The sequence below is a fragment of the Rutidosis leptorrhynchoides genome, chromosome 11 (genome assembly GCF_046630445.1).
Source record: "Rutidosis leptorrhynchoides isolate AG116_Rl617_1_P2 chromosome 11, CSIRO_AGI_Rlap_v1, whole genome shotgun sequence".
NCBI classification, from domain to species: Eukaryota; Viridiplantae; Streptophyta; class Magnoliopsida; order Asterales; family Asteraceae; genus Rutidosis; species Rutidosis leptorrhynchoides.
Window position 1 is genome coordinate 153,619,444 of NC_092343.1, and position 18,696 is coordinate 153,638,139.

Consider the following 18,696-nt stretch of genomic DNA (forward strand, 5'->3'; position numbering starts at 1 on the left):
ACAACCATAGACACTCTATATGTGAATGTTGGAGTTAGTTATACAGGGTTGAGGTTGATTCCAAAATATATATAGTTTGAGTTGTGATCAATACTGAGATACGTATACACTGGGTCATGGATTGATTCAAGATAATATGTATCGATTTATTTCTGTACATCTAACTGTGGACAACTAGTTGTAGGTTACTAACGAGGACAGCTGACTTAATAAACTTAAAACATCAAAATATATTAAAAGTGTTGTAAATATATTTTGAACATACTTTGATATATATGTATATATTGTTATAGGTTCGTGAATCAACCAGTGGCCAAGTCTTACTTCCCGACGAAGTAAAAATCTGTGAAAGTGAGTTATAGTCCCACTTTTAAAATCTAATATTTTTGGGATGAGAATACATGCAGGTTTTATAAATGATTTACAAAATAGACACAAGTACGTGAAACTACATTCTATGGTTGAATTACCGAAATCGAATATGCCCCTTTTTATTAAGTCTGGTAATCTAAGAATTAGGGAACAGACACCCTAATTGACGCGAATCCTAAAGATAGATCTATTGGGCCTAACAAACCCCATCCAAAGTACCGGATGCTTTAGTACTTCGAAATTTATATCATATCCGAAGGGTGTCCCGGAATGATGGGGATATTCTTATATATGCATCTTGTTAATGTTGGTTACCAGGAGTTCACCATATGAATGATTTTTATCTCTATGTATGGGATGTGTATTGAAATATGAAATCTTGTGGTCTATTATTATGATTTGATAATATATAGGTTAAACCTATAACTCACCAACATTTTTGTTGACGTTTAAAGCATGTTTATTCTCAGGTGAATATTAAGAGCTTCCGCTGTTGCATACTAAAATAAGGACAAGATTTGGAGTCCATGTTTGTATGATATTATGTAAAAACTGCATTCAAGAAACATATGTCGATGTAATATATTTCTATTGTAAACCATTATGTAATGGTCGTGTGTAAACAGTATATTTTAGATTATCATTATTTGATAATCTACGTAAAGCTTTTTAAACCTTTATTGATGAAATAAAGGTTATGGTTTGTTTTAAAATGAATGCAGTCTTTGAAAAACGTCTCATATAGAGGTCAAAACCTCGCAACGAAATCAATTAATATGGAACGTTTTTAATCAATAAGAACGGGACATTTCAATGACCAAGTCTACTATGCCATGTAGACTTAGATAACATACACAACGGAAGGTTTGAGTGATGACACTCACCCTTAGTTGAATCACTGAAAATATACAAGCCATCATATAAACTACTAGTCACAACAGTCTTCCTGGTTACAAGATCCTGAATATAACATGCACAGTTATCAAAACCAACAAATAAAGAATTATCTCTTACCAAGCAATACACAGATAATAAACTAACACAATAATCAGGAACAACCAAAACATCATACAGAACAAGATCCTTTGAAATTCTTAAATTCCCAATCTGTTTAACTTTTGCTCTTGTTCCATTAGGATGACCAACAGTTAAATTTAAATTTGACACATCATTAACAACTTCAAACCCTTTACAAGAATTTGTCATATGTTGATTAGCTCCAGAGTCTATAATCCACCCAAAGTTGACATTTTCTTTTTCATTGATGTTACATGACAAGAATTTATCAATGTTTTGGTTAAAAACCACATTTAAGTTCATAAAATTACCAGTCATATTAGAGGATGAGTGTGCAGGAGCACTTTTCCCATCCAGAAGATTAACCAGCTTAGCAATTTGCTCATTAGATAGTGTGAGTGAAGTTGTACCTGTATTGCAGGCACCACTACTAGAACCAGAAGAGTGATTAGTGCTTAAAAGTGATGAGTTATTTGAATTTCTTCTTTTAAAGTTTGGTGGATAACCCACTACCTCAAGATTATTAGGTCAAGAGTGATTAGTGAAGTTGTACAGTATGATTTGTCATACCACATTTAGTGCACTTAAGATTATTAGGTCTAGGTGGATATCCTATAATTTCAAAGCACTTTTCAATAGTATGTCCAGTTCTACCACACTTTTTACACTCAGGTTTGGAATTATTATTAACCATTTTAGGTTTACCAGTGTTAGAAAAGAAAGCAGATGATTCAGTTAAAGATTTTTTATCATGAACTCCCCTATGTGACTCTTCTCTTGATATTATATTAAATGCAGCCTTAACAGATGGTAAAGGATCACTGGTTAAGATAGTAGTTCTTACTGGCTGATAGGAATCATCCAGTCCCATTAAGAATTTCATTAACTTTCTCTGATTATAATATTCTATTCTCTTTTTATCAGCATCACATTGACATGAAGGCAATTTACACAGAATATCATATTGTTCCCATAGTGAGTTCAATTTATGATAATAATCTGACACAGGAGTACCATTTTGAGTTAACAATGAAATTTTTTGTTCAAGATTAAACAAAACAGAACCATCAACTTTATCATATGTTTCCCTTAATTCCTCCCAAACCACAGAAGCCAACTTTGAGTAGATTTGACCATAATACAATTCATCAGAAACACAACCTAAGATCCAAGATAAAACCACAGCATTACACCTTTCCCATTGATTTGAAAGAACCTCATCTTCTTCATTTTTTTCAAGAGTTCCATTTATAAAATCAAGTTTATACTTAGTTTGTAAAGCCAATTCCATAGCACAAGCCTATGATTTATAATTTTCTGTTCCTTTGAGTTTAAAATTGATTAAAGGTGTACTGCTAATATCACTAGCATGTAAGTAAAGAGGATCACCAAAATCCAATTTACTTATCATGGTAGTAGATACTTCACCCTCATCCCCAGACATTTTAATAATAATCAAGAACAAACAAGAATTAACAACAAATTATCAAATATTTAACACAGAAACAAGTAACAAAAAGAACAACAAAGATTAAAGAACCACCACACTTGATCAGGTTTCCTTGAAATCTTTCAGATCAAGGTTCAAGAGTTGGGTGTAGTGCAATTCCTTAATCAACCAAACAATTAAACAATTAAAGAAAGCACATAAACAATTAAAGAAAGAGAGAGTCCTGGCTATAGGCCAAGTATAACACGTAGGGGCAGTTAATCTCTGTAAGTACAGAAACTCCTACGTGTAGGAACTTGCTACAAACACAGGTAGGAAGAAAAATTCCTCACAGAGTACTCCTCCTTTAACCTTCAATTTTACAGCGGAAGAATAACCAGAAGAAGATTTGTAAACCGTCTTTAACAAGAACAAATTAGGGTTTTGAATTGAAACCCTAATACACCAGAAACACGATCCAAATCAAGCAATTGAATCAAAGAACGAACACAGGTTTCTTTTAGATCAGAAACCCTAATAACACCGACCGATTAAACTTTCAGCGAAACCCTAATTGGATTTCAAACGAACAACACGAATCAAGCACCCGCTCTGATACCATGAACAAACTATGAATGATTTAGATAATCACTCATCAACAACCACAAAATTATTCAGAATTAGATCAAGAACCACAACCACAAACTTATCGATTGAGAGAAAAAGTGAAAACAATTTTTACAGATCTAAAAACTTAACGAAACCCTAAAACACCTAAACTATATATACATCTTAAGATATGAAAAAGTACAAACAGACCCCTGAACTTGCATAACTTCTGCATAATAACAAAAATGGCCCCTGTACTTGGTGTTTTAGAAATAAACGAGAAATGGAAACCTAATCTCAACTATGTCCCATCTGTGTGCTCATTAACCTGAACCCCACACCAGGTGCATTATTCATGATTAACAAACACATGGTGCACAAAGAGATTAGGCCTTCTACATAACTTAGAAATGAAGCTTTAGACACCTGCAGCCATATGTGAACAACTTGATAACACCAACAGCAGCAGGAACTATTTGAGCAGCTCCATTCACCTGCTACTCAACCAAACAAAAGTAAAAAGACTGAAACAAATGAGGAGATTGATTATTTAACACCTACCATCTCATTTATTCCAAACATCCAGTGACTTAAGTACGTTAAATACTCTTCATCTACAGAGACAGTCGTGAAGGATTTTCTTGTGCCCGAGAGACATAATAAATTAATGTGGCTTACATGTTGTGATCCAAGTCGGGTCATACCCAATAACAAGCTATCAACACTTTATGTATTTGTTTTGACAATCGGATCATTAAAGCAAATACACGACACTTGAATTTTAGAAATTGGTTTTCTAAAATAAATGCTAGATATAATTATTTGGATAATTATAAGTTACTACATGTTGTATATTATTTATATAGGTTATAAATAATATAAAGTGTATGTAACATATGTGTGTTGCATTTTATTTTATAAAAGGCTTATAAAATAAAATACTTACAACTAAATGCATGTATGTTTTATAAATATGTAATAAAATATAAAATAAATGGAAGGGGTGGGGGGCCATTTTTTTGAAGGCTCCTAGGTGCCAACCACCCTTCCTTGATTACTCCATATAATTATGACTAATACACATGCATTGGTGCAACTTTCAACACACTTTTTGACTCTAGCATTTTGAAAATAATACTTGCAATTTCCTCTCCTTTCTCCTCCCCTTTTTGGCCGAAATTTTGGAGCTTCTTCAAGGGATTCTTGGTTGATTTTTGCAAGTAATTAAGTGTCTAAAATCCTAACCAAGTCTTGGGTGTTGATTATTGCTTGTGGGTATCAAAGATTTGAGGCTTCAAGTTAGAAGTTTTCTTCATCTACATCATCTTCTTCATCCTAGTTCTTCACCTCCATTTTGGAGTAGGTATAAACATCTAACTAGCTATATTTACATTTAAGTGTATTTTCAAGACTAGATCTTTAATGGATTTCAAATTTAAAAGGGTTAAACTTTACATGCATAAACTTGAAATTGCTTCCGCTTTATATATACATATACACACGAATTTATATGTAACAAAATGGGTTTGTGACTTTGTTTATGTATTGAAATCCATCAATGGTATCTAGAGCCAAAGTCTTGTTAATATGCTTCTTGTTTTTGGCTAGTAAACTCACTTTCTTTACAATCTACCAACATGCATGAAAGTAGAATGTAAAAATATTGAGTTTTGGTGGGTGTATGGTGATGGCCGAAATATTTGGTCCCAAAAATGGGTTTGGGATTTCAAGTTTTGGCCATGTTTGATGTTATGTTGTTGTTCACAATCGAGCCTAGGCCATGTGTTTGTTTGGTTGATTGATTTGGTGATTATTCATGGGTGTAATATTCATTCATATGGCTTGTAATTATTTTGTAATTTTGGTTTGTAAAAGTTGTAATTAATCTTGTATTTTGTATGTAATTTGTTCTATTTTGGTTTGTAAAATAGAATAGGTTGTTATTTCATTTTCTAGAAAAATTGTATTAGGATATGATTTTGTAAAATGAAAGTGAAGATTCATGAAGAAGATTACAAGATGAAGTTTTGAAGATTACAAGATTAAGTGGGAGATTTTGGTAAAATCTCTTACTTTGGTTTAACCCCTTAGGTGACATTTGTTTATTGGCTAAACAAATGTCTACCAAAATGGCTCTTGATTGTGAACACTTTGCTATGCATGTTTGTGTATGTTTGTATGTTTGGTTGCTACAAGATCATCACATGATTACACTTGCATAATACATTATAAAATGGTTATAATAAAACATAACAAAATGACACTAATAATTGGTTATTAGACTTGAATAAAATGGTTTATTTAAAAAGGTAATGAAATGGTTAAAACTAGTAATTGGTTACTAAAAGGCACATGAAAATGGGTTTTTCATAAACATACTACACACCAAATGCATGTTGGTGTATAGCACTTTGTTTTCTAAACTAGAATGTAGAAAACCTAAAATCCCTTTACTAATACAAGATAAACAAGTTAAACGCCATCCTTTTGTGGAAACACTTAGACATATTAGGAATCTCATGATGGGATAAAGGTCACCTAACCGTCATGAGTGAACTAATATGAATAAAGTACACTTTGCATGCTTGTGGGATAAAGGTCACCTAACCACTTGTATGTTAAGTCTACATGTCTACACAAGTAGGACGACTTGATTTGGGAATCATGAACTTAGGGTCACCGAAGCATGAGGAACAAATAGGCGTTGATGGGATTAATATGCCATGCAAAAGGATTGCATGATCCCATAACTTAGAAGTTGCAAAAGGATTGCAATTGTCATTATGACTACCTAGCTAAATCAAATGACGGGATAAAGGTCACCTAACCGAAATTTGATTTACCGTTGGATTCTAATATTTAATAAAACAAATTAAAAGGGTATTGTTTATTAAATCCAAATCGATACTTAAAAGAACTTTGTTGAATTTTGTAGATGGCCGCTAATAACAACAACAACATGAACAACGCACCACTTAACTTTAACAACCTATCGTTACGGTCTCTCCTCGAGAAAGACAAACTCAACCATACAAATTTTATGGATTGGTTCCGCAATCTTCGGATTGTCCTCAAACAAGAGGATAAAATGTATGTGCTTGAGGACCCCATTCCCGACCAACCGGATGAGAGTGATGTGGAGGCAATGGCCTCTTACGATAAGTATTGCCACGACTCCCTTCAAGTCTCATGCTTAATGCTTGGGACTATGATACCCGAACTCCAAAAGGATTTCGAGCATCATAGCGCTTACGACATGATAACACAATTGAAGGAGATGTTTCTCCAACAAGCACGTGTTGAGCGTTTCGAAACGGTTCGGGCGCTTCATGCTTGTCGTATGGACGAATCCCAATCGGTTTCATCTTATGTACTTAAGATGAAAAGCCTTATCGATCGTGCTAACCGTCTCAACCTTAACATATCTAATGAGTTAGCCACCGATCTTATCCTTAACTCCCTATCAAAGAGGTTTGATCAATTTGTAATTAATTACAACATGAATGGGATGGATAAGAGCATAGGTGAGCTTCATGGTATGCTTAGGACGGCGGAAACAAGCATGGGTAAAAGAGCTTTACCCGTGTTAGCAATCGATCAAGGTGGGTCTAAAGGTAACACCTCTAAGCCAAAGGTGGCTAAGAGAAAAGGACCCGTCCATCAAGGCAAAGGGAAGGGGAAGATGGTTACCCCAACCATCAACAAGGCCAAGAAGCAAAAGGTAGCCGAGAAGGCAAACCCCAAGGAAGACCCATGTTTCGGTTGCGGTGAGATGGGTCATTGGAAACGAAACTGTCCGGTCTATCTTAAAGAGTTGAAGGACAAGAGGGATGCAGGGCAAACCTCAGGTAATATATATATGGTATATATAGAGCTTAGTATTACTTCTTCTAATACATGGGTATTAGACACGGGATGTGGAACTCATATTTGCAATTCTTTGCAGGGGTTCAAAAGAAGTGATCATAAAGCAGGAACATCAAGTCTCTATATGGGCAATGGTGCAAAGGTGCATGTTAAAGCTCAAGGAGAATTTGTTTTGAAGCTTCCAAGTGGATTGGAGCTTATTTTAGAAAATGTTTTGTATGCACCGGATTTATGTCGAAACATTATTTCTATTTCTCGCTTAAGACAATGTGGTTTCAATGTTAATTTTATTGATAATGATATCCATTTTTCTAAAGATGATATATTCTATTTCAAGGCTACGCCTTCAAATGGAATTTATGAATTGGTTCATGATGATGCATCATCTAATAGCTCAATATACCATACTAGCACCAAGAAACTCAAAAGGGATTTGAGTGATTCCTATTTATGGCATTGTCGCCTTGGACATATAAACAAGAACCGAATGCATACACTTCAAAGGAATGGACTTTTGAAATCAAATGAAATGGATTCGTTTGATGTATGTGAATCTTGTTTACAAGGCAAGATGACTAAAGCACCTTTCAAAGGCACTCATGAAAGGGCTAAAGATTTATTGGGTTTAATACATTCGGATGTATGTGGACCCTTTAAACCCATAACTAGGAATGGTGAAAGATACTTTGTTACTTTCATTGATGACTTTAGTCGTTTCGGATATGTCTATTTACTAAGACACAAGGACGAAACGTTTAAAGCATTCAAAGAATATCAAAACGAAGTACAAAATCAACTCAATAGGACAATCAAGGTACTTCGTACCGATAGAGGAGGTGAATACCTAAGCGATGCTTTCCAAGATCATCTTAGGAGTTGTGGGATCATCTCACAACTTACTCCACCCGGAACACCCCAACTTAATGGAGTATCCGAAAGGAGGAACCGAACCCTAATGGATATGGTTCGATCTATGATGGCTAGAAGCTCGTTACCTCTATCATTTTGGGGTTATTGTCTAAGCTCCGCGGCTCGTATTTTAAATATGGCCCCAACCAAGAAAGTGGAACGAACTCCTCATGAGATGTGGTTTGGAAAACCTCCTTCTCTTTCATACTTGAAAGTATGGGGATGTGAAGCTTATCCTAAGCGTTATGTAGCAAATAAGCTACATGCTCGATCCACAAAGTGTATCTTCATAGGATATCCCAAAGATGACATGGGATATTACTTCTATGATCCATCCGAGCAAACGGTATTTGTAGCTCGGAAAGCGGAATTCCTTGAAACCAAGTTCCTCATGGAAGGTGATGGTGAAAGAAAAATAGATCTTGTAGAGGTACAAGATCAAGCCGATGATACACAATTGGTTGACACTAGCACTCAACATGAGGATGCTGAAAATGATCAAGTGGATGATCAAGGTACACAAGACGTTCGAAGATCTAGTAGGATTAGTAATCCTCCCGAGAGATATGGGTTTCTCGTGGATGGTTGCTATACGGTTGATTTGGATGAACCGACAAACTACAAAGATGCTTTATCAAGGATAGATAAAGATAAATGGCAGGAAGCCATGAACGCCGAGATGCAATCCATGTATGAAAACCAAGTTTGGGAACTTGTTGAGCAACCTCCTAGCTCTAAGCTAGTTGATTGCAAGTGGATTTTCAAGATGAAAACCGACATACATGGAAACTTGGATACATACAAAGCTAGACTTGTAGCAAAGGGTTTCACTCAAACTCAAGGGGTTGACTATGATGAGACCTTCTCGCCTGTGGCAATGCTAAAGTCTATTAGGATATTATTTGCCATCGCTGCTCATTATGATTACGAAATTTGGCAAATGGATGTCAAAACCGCTTTCCTAAATGGATATCTTGAGGAAGATGTCTATATGGCACAGCCCGAAGGTTTTGTCGATCCGAAAAATCCTAAAAAAGTATGCAAGTTAAAGAAATCAATCTATGGGTTGAAACAAGCATCGAGAATGTGGAATCATCGTTTTAATGAAGAGGCAAAGAAATTTGGCTTTATTAAAAATGGTGATGAAGCTTGTGTATACAAGAAGGCTAGTGGGAGCTCCATAATGTTCCTTGTGCTATATGTGGATGACGTATTATTATTTGGGAATGATATAACCACAATGCAAGAGGTCAAAACTTGGTTAAAAAGTTGCTTCTCCATTAAGGATCTTGGAGAAGCACAATATATATTGGGGATTGGAATCTATAGGAATAGATCCAAGAGATTGATAGGCTTAAGTCAAAGTACATACATTGATAAGGTCTTGAAAAGGTTCAAGATGGAAAACTCTAAGAAAGGTTTGGTACCTATTCAAAGAGGAACCGTTCTCAGTTCATCTCAGTGTCCTACCACGAAAGATGAACAAGAGAGAATGAAGAAAGTCCCATACGCATCTGCTATTGGGTCTATCATGTATGCAATGATATGTACTAGACCGGATGTGTCATGCGCTCTAAGCTTGACAAGTAGATACCAGAATAACCCAGGAAATAGTCATTGGACTGCGGTTAAATGTATATTGAAATACCTTAGAAGGACTAAGGATATGTTTCTAATATATGGGTCTGGTGAGGAGGAACTCGTTGTAAAAGGTTACGTGGACGCGAGTTTCCAAACTGATCGAGATGACTCTCGGTCACAATCCGGTTATGTATTCATGTTAAATGGTGGTGCGGTCTCTTGGAAGAGTGCGAAACAGGAAGTTGTTGCGTTATCCACTACAGAGTCGGAGTACATTGCCGCCTCATTGGCAGCTCAGGAAGCTGCATGGATGAAGAAATTCATCGACGACTTAGGAGTGGTCCCTTCCATTCAGGACCCTCTTGAGATCTTTTGTGACAACGAGGGTGCGATTGCTCAAATCAAGGAACCTCGTGCTCATCAAAAGACTCGTCACATTGAGCGGAGATTCAACTACATTAGGGATGAGGTTGAAAAGGGAAAGATATGTATTCACAAAGTTCACACAGATCAAAATGTTGCGGATCCACTCACGAAGCTTTTACATGGGCCAAAACATGAGGGACATGTTTGTGCATTAGGGCTTCGACATTCTAGTGATTGGAATTGATCTACTTTATGTATTGTAACGGAACGAATTAGTTCAAACTCATTAATATAATTATGGTATTAATTTAAATTATGAGTCATGTTCCAATTTAGCATATTTTATCCATGAATAAATTATTATTCTAAATTCCGTAGTTGATCACATTTGTGGGAACAAGTGTGAGGTCTAGACTATTATGAACTTGGATTGGTTAACATTCAAATGGTGAATGTAGGGCAAGGTTGCAACCAAGGTTCATAGATATTTGTGGGACACAAATATTGGAAGACCCGCTCTCAAGATTACTATATGGAACCTTTGTGGTTGATCACATGTAATCTTGAGTAAAGGAGAATATCATTATATCCTCTGACCTGAGACACATATTGGGTTCAGATATTCACCGAATATTGTGCCTTGATTCTTTCCTTCTCTATTCTGAAACATGGTAGTACATAAGGGAGGTTTCAGGTATGGTACGAAGTGTAATGTCTAGGACGTATGTAGTCAAGATGGAATTTGTCCCTCTTATTCGTTGAGAGTCAGATGTCTAAGGCCTGACAAAGTTAAATCTATAAGAGAGTGATCATTCTATGTCTCTTGGATTTAACATGACATCTAGGGCAAAAGGATATATTGAAAGATTCACCTAAATCATATTCGAAATGGAAACTCGAAAGGGATGATGTTATTGAATGGCACTAAGTCATAACATGTTGGGGGTGATGGACGGTCGTTAGGTGGTATCTGTCACTTGCATTAATTCCTTATGTTTCTCGTGCAAGTGGGAGATTGAAGGATTTTCTTGTGCCCGAGAGACATAATAAATTAATGTGGCTTACATGTTGTGATCCAAGTCGGGTCATACCCAATAACAAGCTATCAACACTTTATGTATTTGTTTTGACAATCGGATCATTAAAGCAAATACACGACACTTGAATTTTAGAAATTGGTTTTCTAAAATAAATGCTAGATATAATTATTTGGATAATTATAAGTTACTACATGTTGTATATTATTTATATAGGTTATAAATAATATAAAGTGTATGTAACATATGTGTGTTGCATTTTATTTTATAAAAGGCTTATAAAATAAAATACTTACAACTAAATGCATGTATGTTTTATAAATATGTAATAAAATATAAAATAAATGGAAGGGGTGGGGGGCCATTTTTTTGAAGGCTCCTAGGTGCCAACCACCCTTCCTTGATTACTCCATATAATTATGACTAATACACATGCATTGGTGCAACTTTCAACACACTTTTTGACTCTAGCATTTTGAAAATAATACTTGCAATTTCCTCTCCTTTCTCCTCCCCTTTTTGGCCGAAATTTTGGAGCTTCTTCAAGGGATTCTTGGTTGATTTTTGCAAGTAATTAAGTGTCTAAAATCCTAACCAAGTCTTGGGTGTTGATTATTGCTTGTGGGTATCAAAGATTTGAGGCTTCAAGTTAGAAGTTTTCTTCATCTACATCATCTTCTTCATCCTAGTTCTTCACCTCCATTTTGGAGTAGGTATAAACATCTAACTAGCTATATTTACATTTAAGTGTATTTTCAAGACTAGATCTTTAATGGATTTCAAATTTAAAAGGGTTAAACTTTACATGCATAAACTTGAAATTGCTTCCGCTTTATATATACATATACACACGAATTTATATGTAACAAAATGGGTTTGTGACTTTGTTTATGTATTGAAATCCATCAAGTCGAATCCTACAAACAATGAATGTATATCCAGGTATATTTCTGTGTTATATTGCTAATTCTTATAATTGGCAAATAAAATATCTGACGAAATGAAGCTCCACTTGTGTTCACACAACAGAAGTTTAAACCTCTTAGGTGTTTAGAAGACGATGGGATGGTAAATGATATTGTATTCTTCCGGATTCTATTCGTAATCCAGTTTGGCATATCTTTGCTCCCCCCGTAAAATGTGCTGAATATACCAAATTCATAATACATCTGCCAATTAAGAAGATTAATCAGCATTAGTAAGATATACTCCGTAATTAATTAGTATTCACAAAATGAAAGATAAATAACTAGATAACACCTGGGTTTGTGTTTTCTTATTTCTTCTATACATTTTGAAGTGCCTTTTGTTAATCTGATCTAGATCTTTCCCGCCCAAAGTATGCAATACATTTTCCTCAACATCAGCCATAGGTTGTTTTTTGACTATGCCTTCAACTAAAACATCAGATGAAGTTTCTAATTGTTGAAAATGTGCAAACATGATTAGTGGGGACATTTCTGGATTGAAAACAATTCTCCACAGAAATTTGTCTGGATCATTTGAAAATGGATCGAGGAACAAAGTTTGCAGTGTAGATGGAGGATGTTCAATAGACGTTAGCATATCACAGTCTTCCATACTAAGATTCTCAAGCCTTATGAGGCTTCTTACACAGTTTGGCATGGAAACAATTGGATTTCCGTCTAAACACAAATCTTTTAACATGGATAGGGAACTCATGTTCATGGGGAAGGATTCGTTGGACAAATTATTATTTGCAAGTGACAACTTTACTATTGAGCTCAGCAAAGAAATTTCAAACAAATTAATCTTACTAGGTATAGTCTCCACGATGGCAGATGAAGATGCTTGTGAATTCGTATCCTTCACCTTGAATTGACGCTCACGAGTATTGCAGCCATCTACCAATAGCGTTTCAAGCTTCTTCAACTTACCTATGGCTGTTGGAAACTTTTCAAGCTTGTTGCAGTAACTCAGATCAATGAGGACTAATTCAACACAATGCTCAAGTGTTTCACAAATCTCAATCAAACTTGCACAATTTGTAACTAGTAATCTCACAAGTGCAGGGAGTTCTAGAAAGCTACCCAGTCTTTGAAGGTGTTCACAAAAACTCAGGTCAAGAAACTTCAATGATCCAAACAATTTCTGAAATAAATGTGAGAAAAAATAGTTCACAAACCAAAGTTGTTCAAGTAATATGATGGAAATAGTTCTTTTATTTCCGTACCTTTTGCCTACTGTCAAGTGGTTGTTGGTTACTACAACACATACCAAATGATTCAATATTGCTATATGATAAGTCGATAGCAACAAGATTCTCCACTGGCAATTTGGAAGGTAAAAACTTAAAAGGGAACCCATGCATACGCAACCATCTTAATTCTTCTGGGAAATTGTCATAAGAACCTTTCATTTGCATATAATCTAGGTGTAGTATCATTAGATTATCCATTGCAGTCAATGCATCTGTTTGAAATTGAAACGATCGATGTAACTTTTTTTTCTCAAGCTTTTTCATGTTAAGGCCGAGGCCTTTTATTTTTCCTGTACCCTAAGAAGAAACGATTGAAAAAATAAATCGGTCCAATGCACATGCATGACAACTGATAAGTATACATGGTCTGTTACCTTTTTTTGTTTCAACACTTCTAATGATTCCTCATGGCACCACAACAAACTACGCTTCCATGGCTTCTCACGTGATTCTTGACGTACAACATCTCTACCCATCTCTTGAATCAGTGAATGCATCATCAATATACCATTTGGCCTTATCACTAGCAGGCATCGATCAATGAGAATTCTGAACCCACTTAGTGTGCGTATTTTACATGCATTTAAAATAGTTTCAGTGAAAACTCTATCTTGACCAACGAAAAAACAAGAAATATATCTAAACAATTCCTTATCATTGTCTGATGGTATAGAATCAAAGCTCATTCGCAAGGCCTTGTTAATACGTGAATCAGTTTCTTCCTTCAACATTTCTATTCGATCCTCCCATTCAGCTACTGGTTTATTATGTAGAGACTCGCCCAATACTTTAAGAGCCAACGGATGTCCTTCACAATAATCAATAATATTTTTTGACACTTCTTCATAACCTTCCTCTGGACCAGTGCTCATGAATGCATGATGGCTTAAAAGCTCGAGTGATGCTATCCAATTTAAACCTTTAATCAAGTGCTTCTTATGCTCGGGTTGAACGATATGGTTGATTGACGATGCGTATGTATCTGTAAGTGATGCATCTTTGGTTGTTATTATAATTTTGCTTCCAGGATGAAAACCTTGCTTTCCGAGCAGCAAACACAACTGGTCGATGCTATCAACATCGTCAAGAACTATAAACATCTTTTTTTGAGTTAGTGCTTTCTCAATTTTAACAGTATACTCCAATTTATCATCACATCGAATCACTGAAATGTCTCCCAAAAGTTGTTTCTGTAGATCAAGCAATTTATAAACTTGTGAAGTGCATTTTGTACCGATACCTTCAATAAAGCTGCTTCTATCAAATAAATGAGCATGCAACCCGTATACATATCTGGCCAAAGAAGTCTTCCCGACCCCAGGGATACCTAAGATAGTGAGAATATCAGCCTTCTTATCAGAGGATCCGTTTTTCAACCATGTAGAAACAAATTCAATAGAATCTTTCATCCCAAAAAGGTATGGTAGACTAGTCATCTGGGACCCGCCTATCCTACGGTAGATATTTGTAACAATTTCTTCGATAAACTCTGTCTCTCGCCTGGAAATGGATGTTACAGAGAACAACATAACAATAAAAATTAGTAGACTACTCATATCATATTCCTTTTATTAATTAGAATTCTTCTACTATATAGTATTCAATATTCAAATATTCAGAATACCTCATAAATATAAATCAATTAAGGAGATTAGTGATAAACAACAAAGAGAAGGCGGATCTAAGAAATATTTCTCGATTATGTTACAGAGAGAAGGCAGTTCATGAATGTAAAAAAATATATTCTTTGAAGAATTCGAGTCATGTTATTATCAAAAGATATATTAGAAAGGTTACCTGCCCTTTGCATCTTTTCCTTTTAGATCAGCAACTTCTGTAAGTGCTTTTTTCCATTTTCCAATCTTTTCAGCCCGTTGACTTTTTCTCTCTATATTTGTTTCTTTCTTCATAGCCTTTTGATGCTTTGCCATCGCATCTCCGAAGCTGTTTTGTTGCTTCCTGACATCGGTGGGCTCCACATGATAGAAGACCGGGATAACTATATGGTCAGAGATCAAACGTTGCTCCAGGATCAATACTAGTTCATCAAGACACCAAGTCGAAATAGCATAATTCTTAGACAGCACGATTATAGAAGCCTTGGACAATTTAATTGCACTCTCCAATTCTGGTTTTAGATCTTCTCCGGTTTCAATCTCTTCGTCGTCCAGAAAGGTTTTGACGTTGGCATCTATGAGTGTTAATAAAGATGATCAGTGAAACCGAGACGAGTATCAACACCTCTAAAGCTCAAAAATACGCCATATCTGTTGTCTTGTTGAATTTCTGTGATAATAACCATTGTGAATTATTTGAATGTACGAGTGAGATAATAGAAATGATCATATATGTAGTTATATGACTGGTGATAGTTTATATCAGAGTGTGTTTTTTTTCTATATAATAATGGAAGCTTAAGTCAACTGTTACATACCTTTCAGTTAGGAATTTGATGGGATAATAAAATAAAGATATATGGAGCGTGTCATCACCTAGACACCTACCAATAGATCTAAATTTAATTAACACTATGAAAAAGTCAAAGTTTATATAAAATTTAAATTAATGCCTGAGATTATAACTACTAAAATTTAAATGGTTTTTTTAATTATACCTTAGGAGAAAATACAGAGTTTACATAAACTCATGTGCTCTTACTCACTCACCCTCATGCAATAATTGAACCATAGTCTAGTAACTTACAAACTTTCCTTGAAGATCATAACTACTTAAAGAATTTTCTTACATCCAACAAGTAACCTACAAATCAAATAAAGTACTGTTATCACTTCTAAGTATCCTACATATTTAGTTTCAGGATAATATAGGTCAATTGAGATCAATCAAACTCAGAAAATGGTCACCACAAGACAGGAGTTCGGGATCCGGTTATGACCATCGCGAATAGGAAATCCCGGTCACACCAGGTTGTGACCAGCATTCCCAGTCACGGTCTGTATCATGAACAGGAACCCTCATTACGGTCCGTATGGCAACCAAAATTACCCTCTGAACCAAGTGTTTGATGAAATAACTTGATAAAATAACTCGATGAGATTATATCAGGATATATATTTTTCCAATTACTAACATCCAACAAACATAAAAAAAAAATACAGATACAAACATTGAAACGTCACTCCAAATCGAATGTTGTCAAAATATCCTAAAACACATGCAAGTTGCACGCAAATTGTTCAACTAAATGTCTGAACGAATTTTTTATAATTTAACAACGAATTGAACTTTAAATCAGTCACACACCTCGTAAATTTCCATCTTATGCTTTAACTTCCAGGAATGTCGCGGATTTTCATCTATTATCAGGCTTTCATTTTGCGTTGGCCGAAAACCAACGGCGGGGGATTAATTACGGGTTGTAGGTGGTGGAGGATAGTAGTTGCATGTGGCTTAGGTTGATGGATTAATTTTTGTTGTGCTGGCAGTGACCGTATTTGCTCAGCGTAAATCGAAAAATGGTGGCCGGAAAAAGGTTTCTGTTTGGGAAGGAAATGTTAATTTGAATTTAGGTTAATTGTTTGCATTGCATTCTATTAAATGTTTGGTTAATGATACTTGAAGTCACAACTGATCATCTGAATATTCATGGGTCTAGTACTTTCTTCTGACCCACCTCGCCCGGTGCGTCCTCATTGCTTTAATCACAACTTTTGTTCAAATTCGTTTTTCTCTATAATATTCTTATTGGTGTCATGATCTTCCAGGGAAGACGAAGATGATTTGAAAACTGAACCTTGGGTGGACTGGAGGTGAGATTGGAAGAGCCATAAGCAGTGTAATCGGAGGTATGCCCGGACTAGACATAAGCCCAAGTGTGGACTCACCCCAAAAGCTTGTATGAAGGAGAAATGGACACCTATACTTATAAATCATTACCGAATCCTATACTTGGGCATTGTGAGATCATAAGAATTGGTCACATTATCTGTTGGTACTCTGTCAAAAACATATGATTATTTGAATATTACATTTTCAAGCGATAAAAGCACATCGAATAATACATTCTACAACCCATTTGCTTATCTATGTATAATTTATAAATATCATATAATCATCTATCTTTACACCCTCATAAAGTGGCTGGTAATTGCTAATGGACATGCTATTAAAATCTTATCAACAATATTCTCTCATGTGGTATTGGTCTGCCTCTCTTTGTGAGTGGTCAGGAGTTCGACTCCTGTGAAGTGCAATATTGCACACAAGGTTGGCCCTTAACCCTTGAATTCCGCCCAAGGGTGCATTCCGCACATCGCGTTGCGGGGGCAGTGGGGGAGGGAGGTTTTACCGTCCATTCCCTCGGATTGGGCCGGGTTTCCTCCTTGGCAGCAGTTGGGGGCGGGTTATGCAATGAATGCGTGGGTGGTTTAGTCCCCCGGGTGATCCCGAACTGCTGTTAAGAAAAAGTACTTCCAGTCAATACGTAAGAGATTAAACTTCGGTGTAATGAAAAGCTATTTATGAGTGTAAACTAAAAATATTTATACTGAACATTGCAGATAAGTTTCGGTAACAGAACCAAGCATTTCATTCGAATAGATGAATGAATGAGTGAGCTTAACGAAACGGCAGAAACTAATATCTTTAATTGTGTTATGTGTTTCTCTTTTAGGGATATCTCTCAAGCAGAGCCTAATACCTTTAATTGTGTTATGGGTTTCTGGTAAGTCATTCCCAGCGTATGCTCAAATTGACCAAGAAGATGCACAGGAAAAGGACCCAGAACAACTCTTCGGAAGGTATTAATAACCCACAATCATTTGTCTTTTTATTGTTTGTTAAAGAGTTTTATGAATTGTTTTCAAAATAAATTAAGTAATACTCCCTTCGTCCCACCACAAGTATCCACATTTCCATTTTGGGATGTCCCATTTCAAGTGTCCACTTTGTGTTTCAACCAATGAGAAGAGGTTATTCTGGAGAGAGAAGATTTCTGATTGGTTGAGAATGAAGTTAGTGAGATTTCCTAAAACTGTGTGCAAAAAGTAAGTGGACACTTGTAGTGGGACGGAGGTAGTAATTGTTTTTTACATAAATCGGTTTAGGAGGTTGTAACTAATTAAGTCCATTGTGTTAGATTATAGGTTAGTGGCCCAACCCTATTACGGGCTTGAGTCCGTTAGAGTTTATTAAGTTATTAGGATTTTGTGTAGTCTATTTGACCAATATTATTTTTTATCAATAATAATCACGGGTTTCATCTCTACAATTTACAAAGCGTAATAGACAAATCTGACATGTCATACTGACAATTACTCTGACTCCTT

General features: G+C 35.6%; 1 protein-coding gene and 1 pseudogene across 1 annotated transcript; both read right to left on the minus strand.

The window, feature by feature from the left end:
- Positions 1-1,182: 1,182 nt before the first annotated feature.
- LOC139875072 (uncharacterized) lies at positions 1,183-2,680 on the minus strand. Its single transcript, XM_071862446.1, has 3 exons — positions 1,960-2,680; positions 1,414-1,799; positions 1,183-1,332 (listed from the first exon to the last, which is right to left on the minus strand). Exons 1-3 carry the CDS (start codon positions 2,678-2,680, stop codon positions 1,183-1,185), a joined length of 1,257 nt encoding a protein of 418 aa, XP_071718547.1.
- A 531-nt stretch (positions 2,681-3,211) lies between these two features.
- LOC139876424 (disease resistance protein RUN1-like) lies at positions 3,212-15,798 on the minus strand (annotated as a pseudogene).
- Between the last annotated feature and the right edge of the window lie 2,898 nt (positions 15,799-18,696).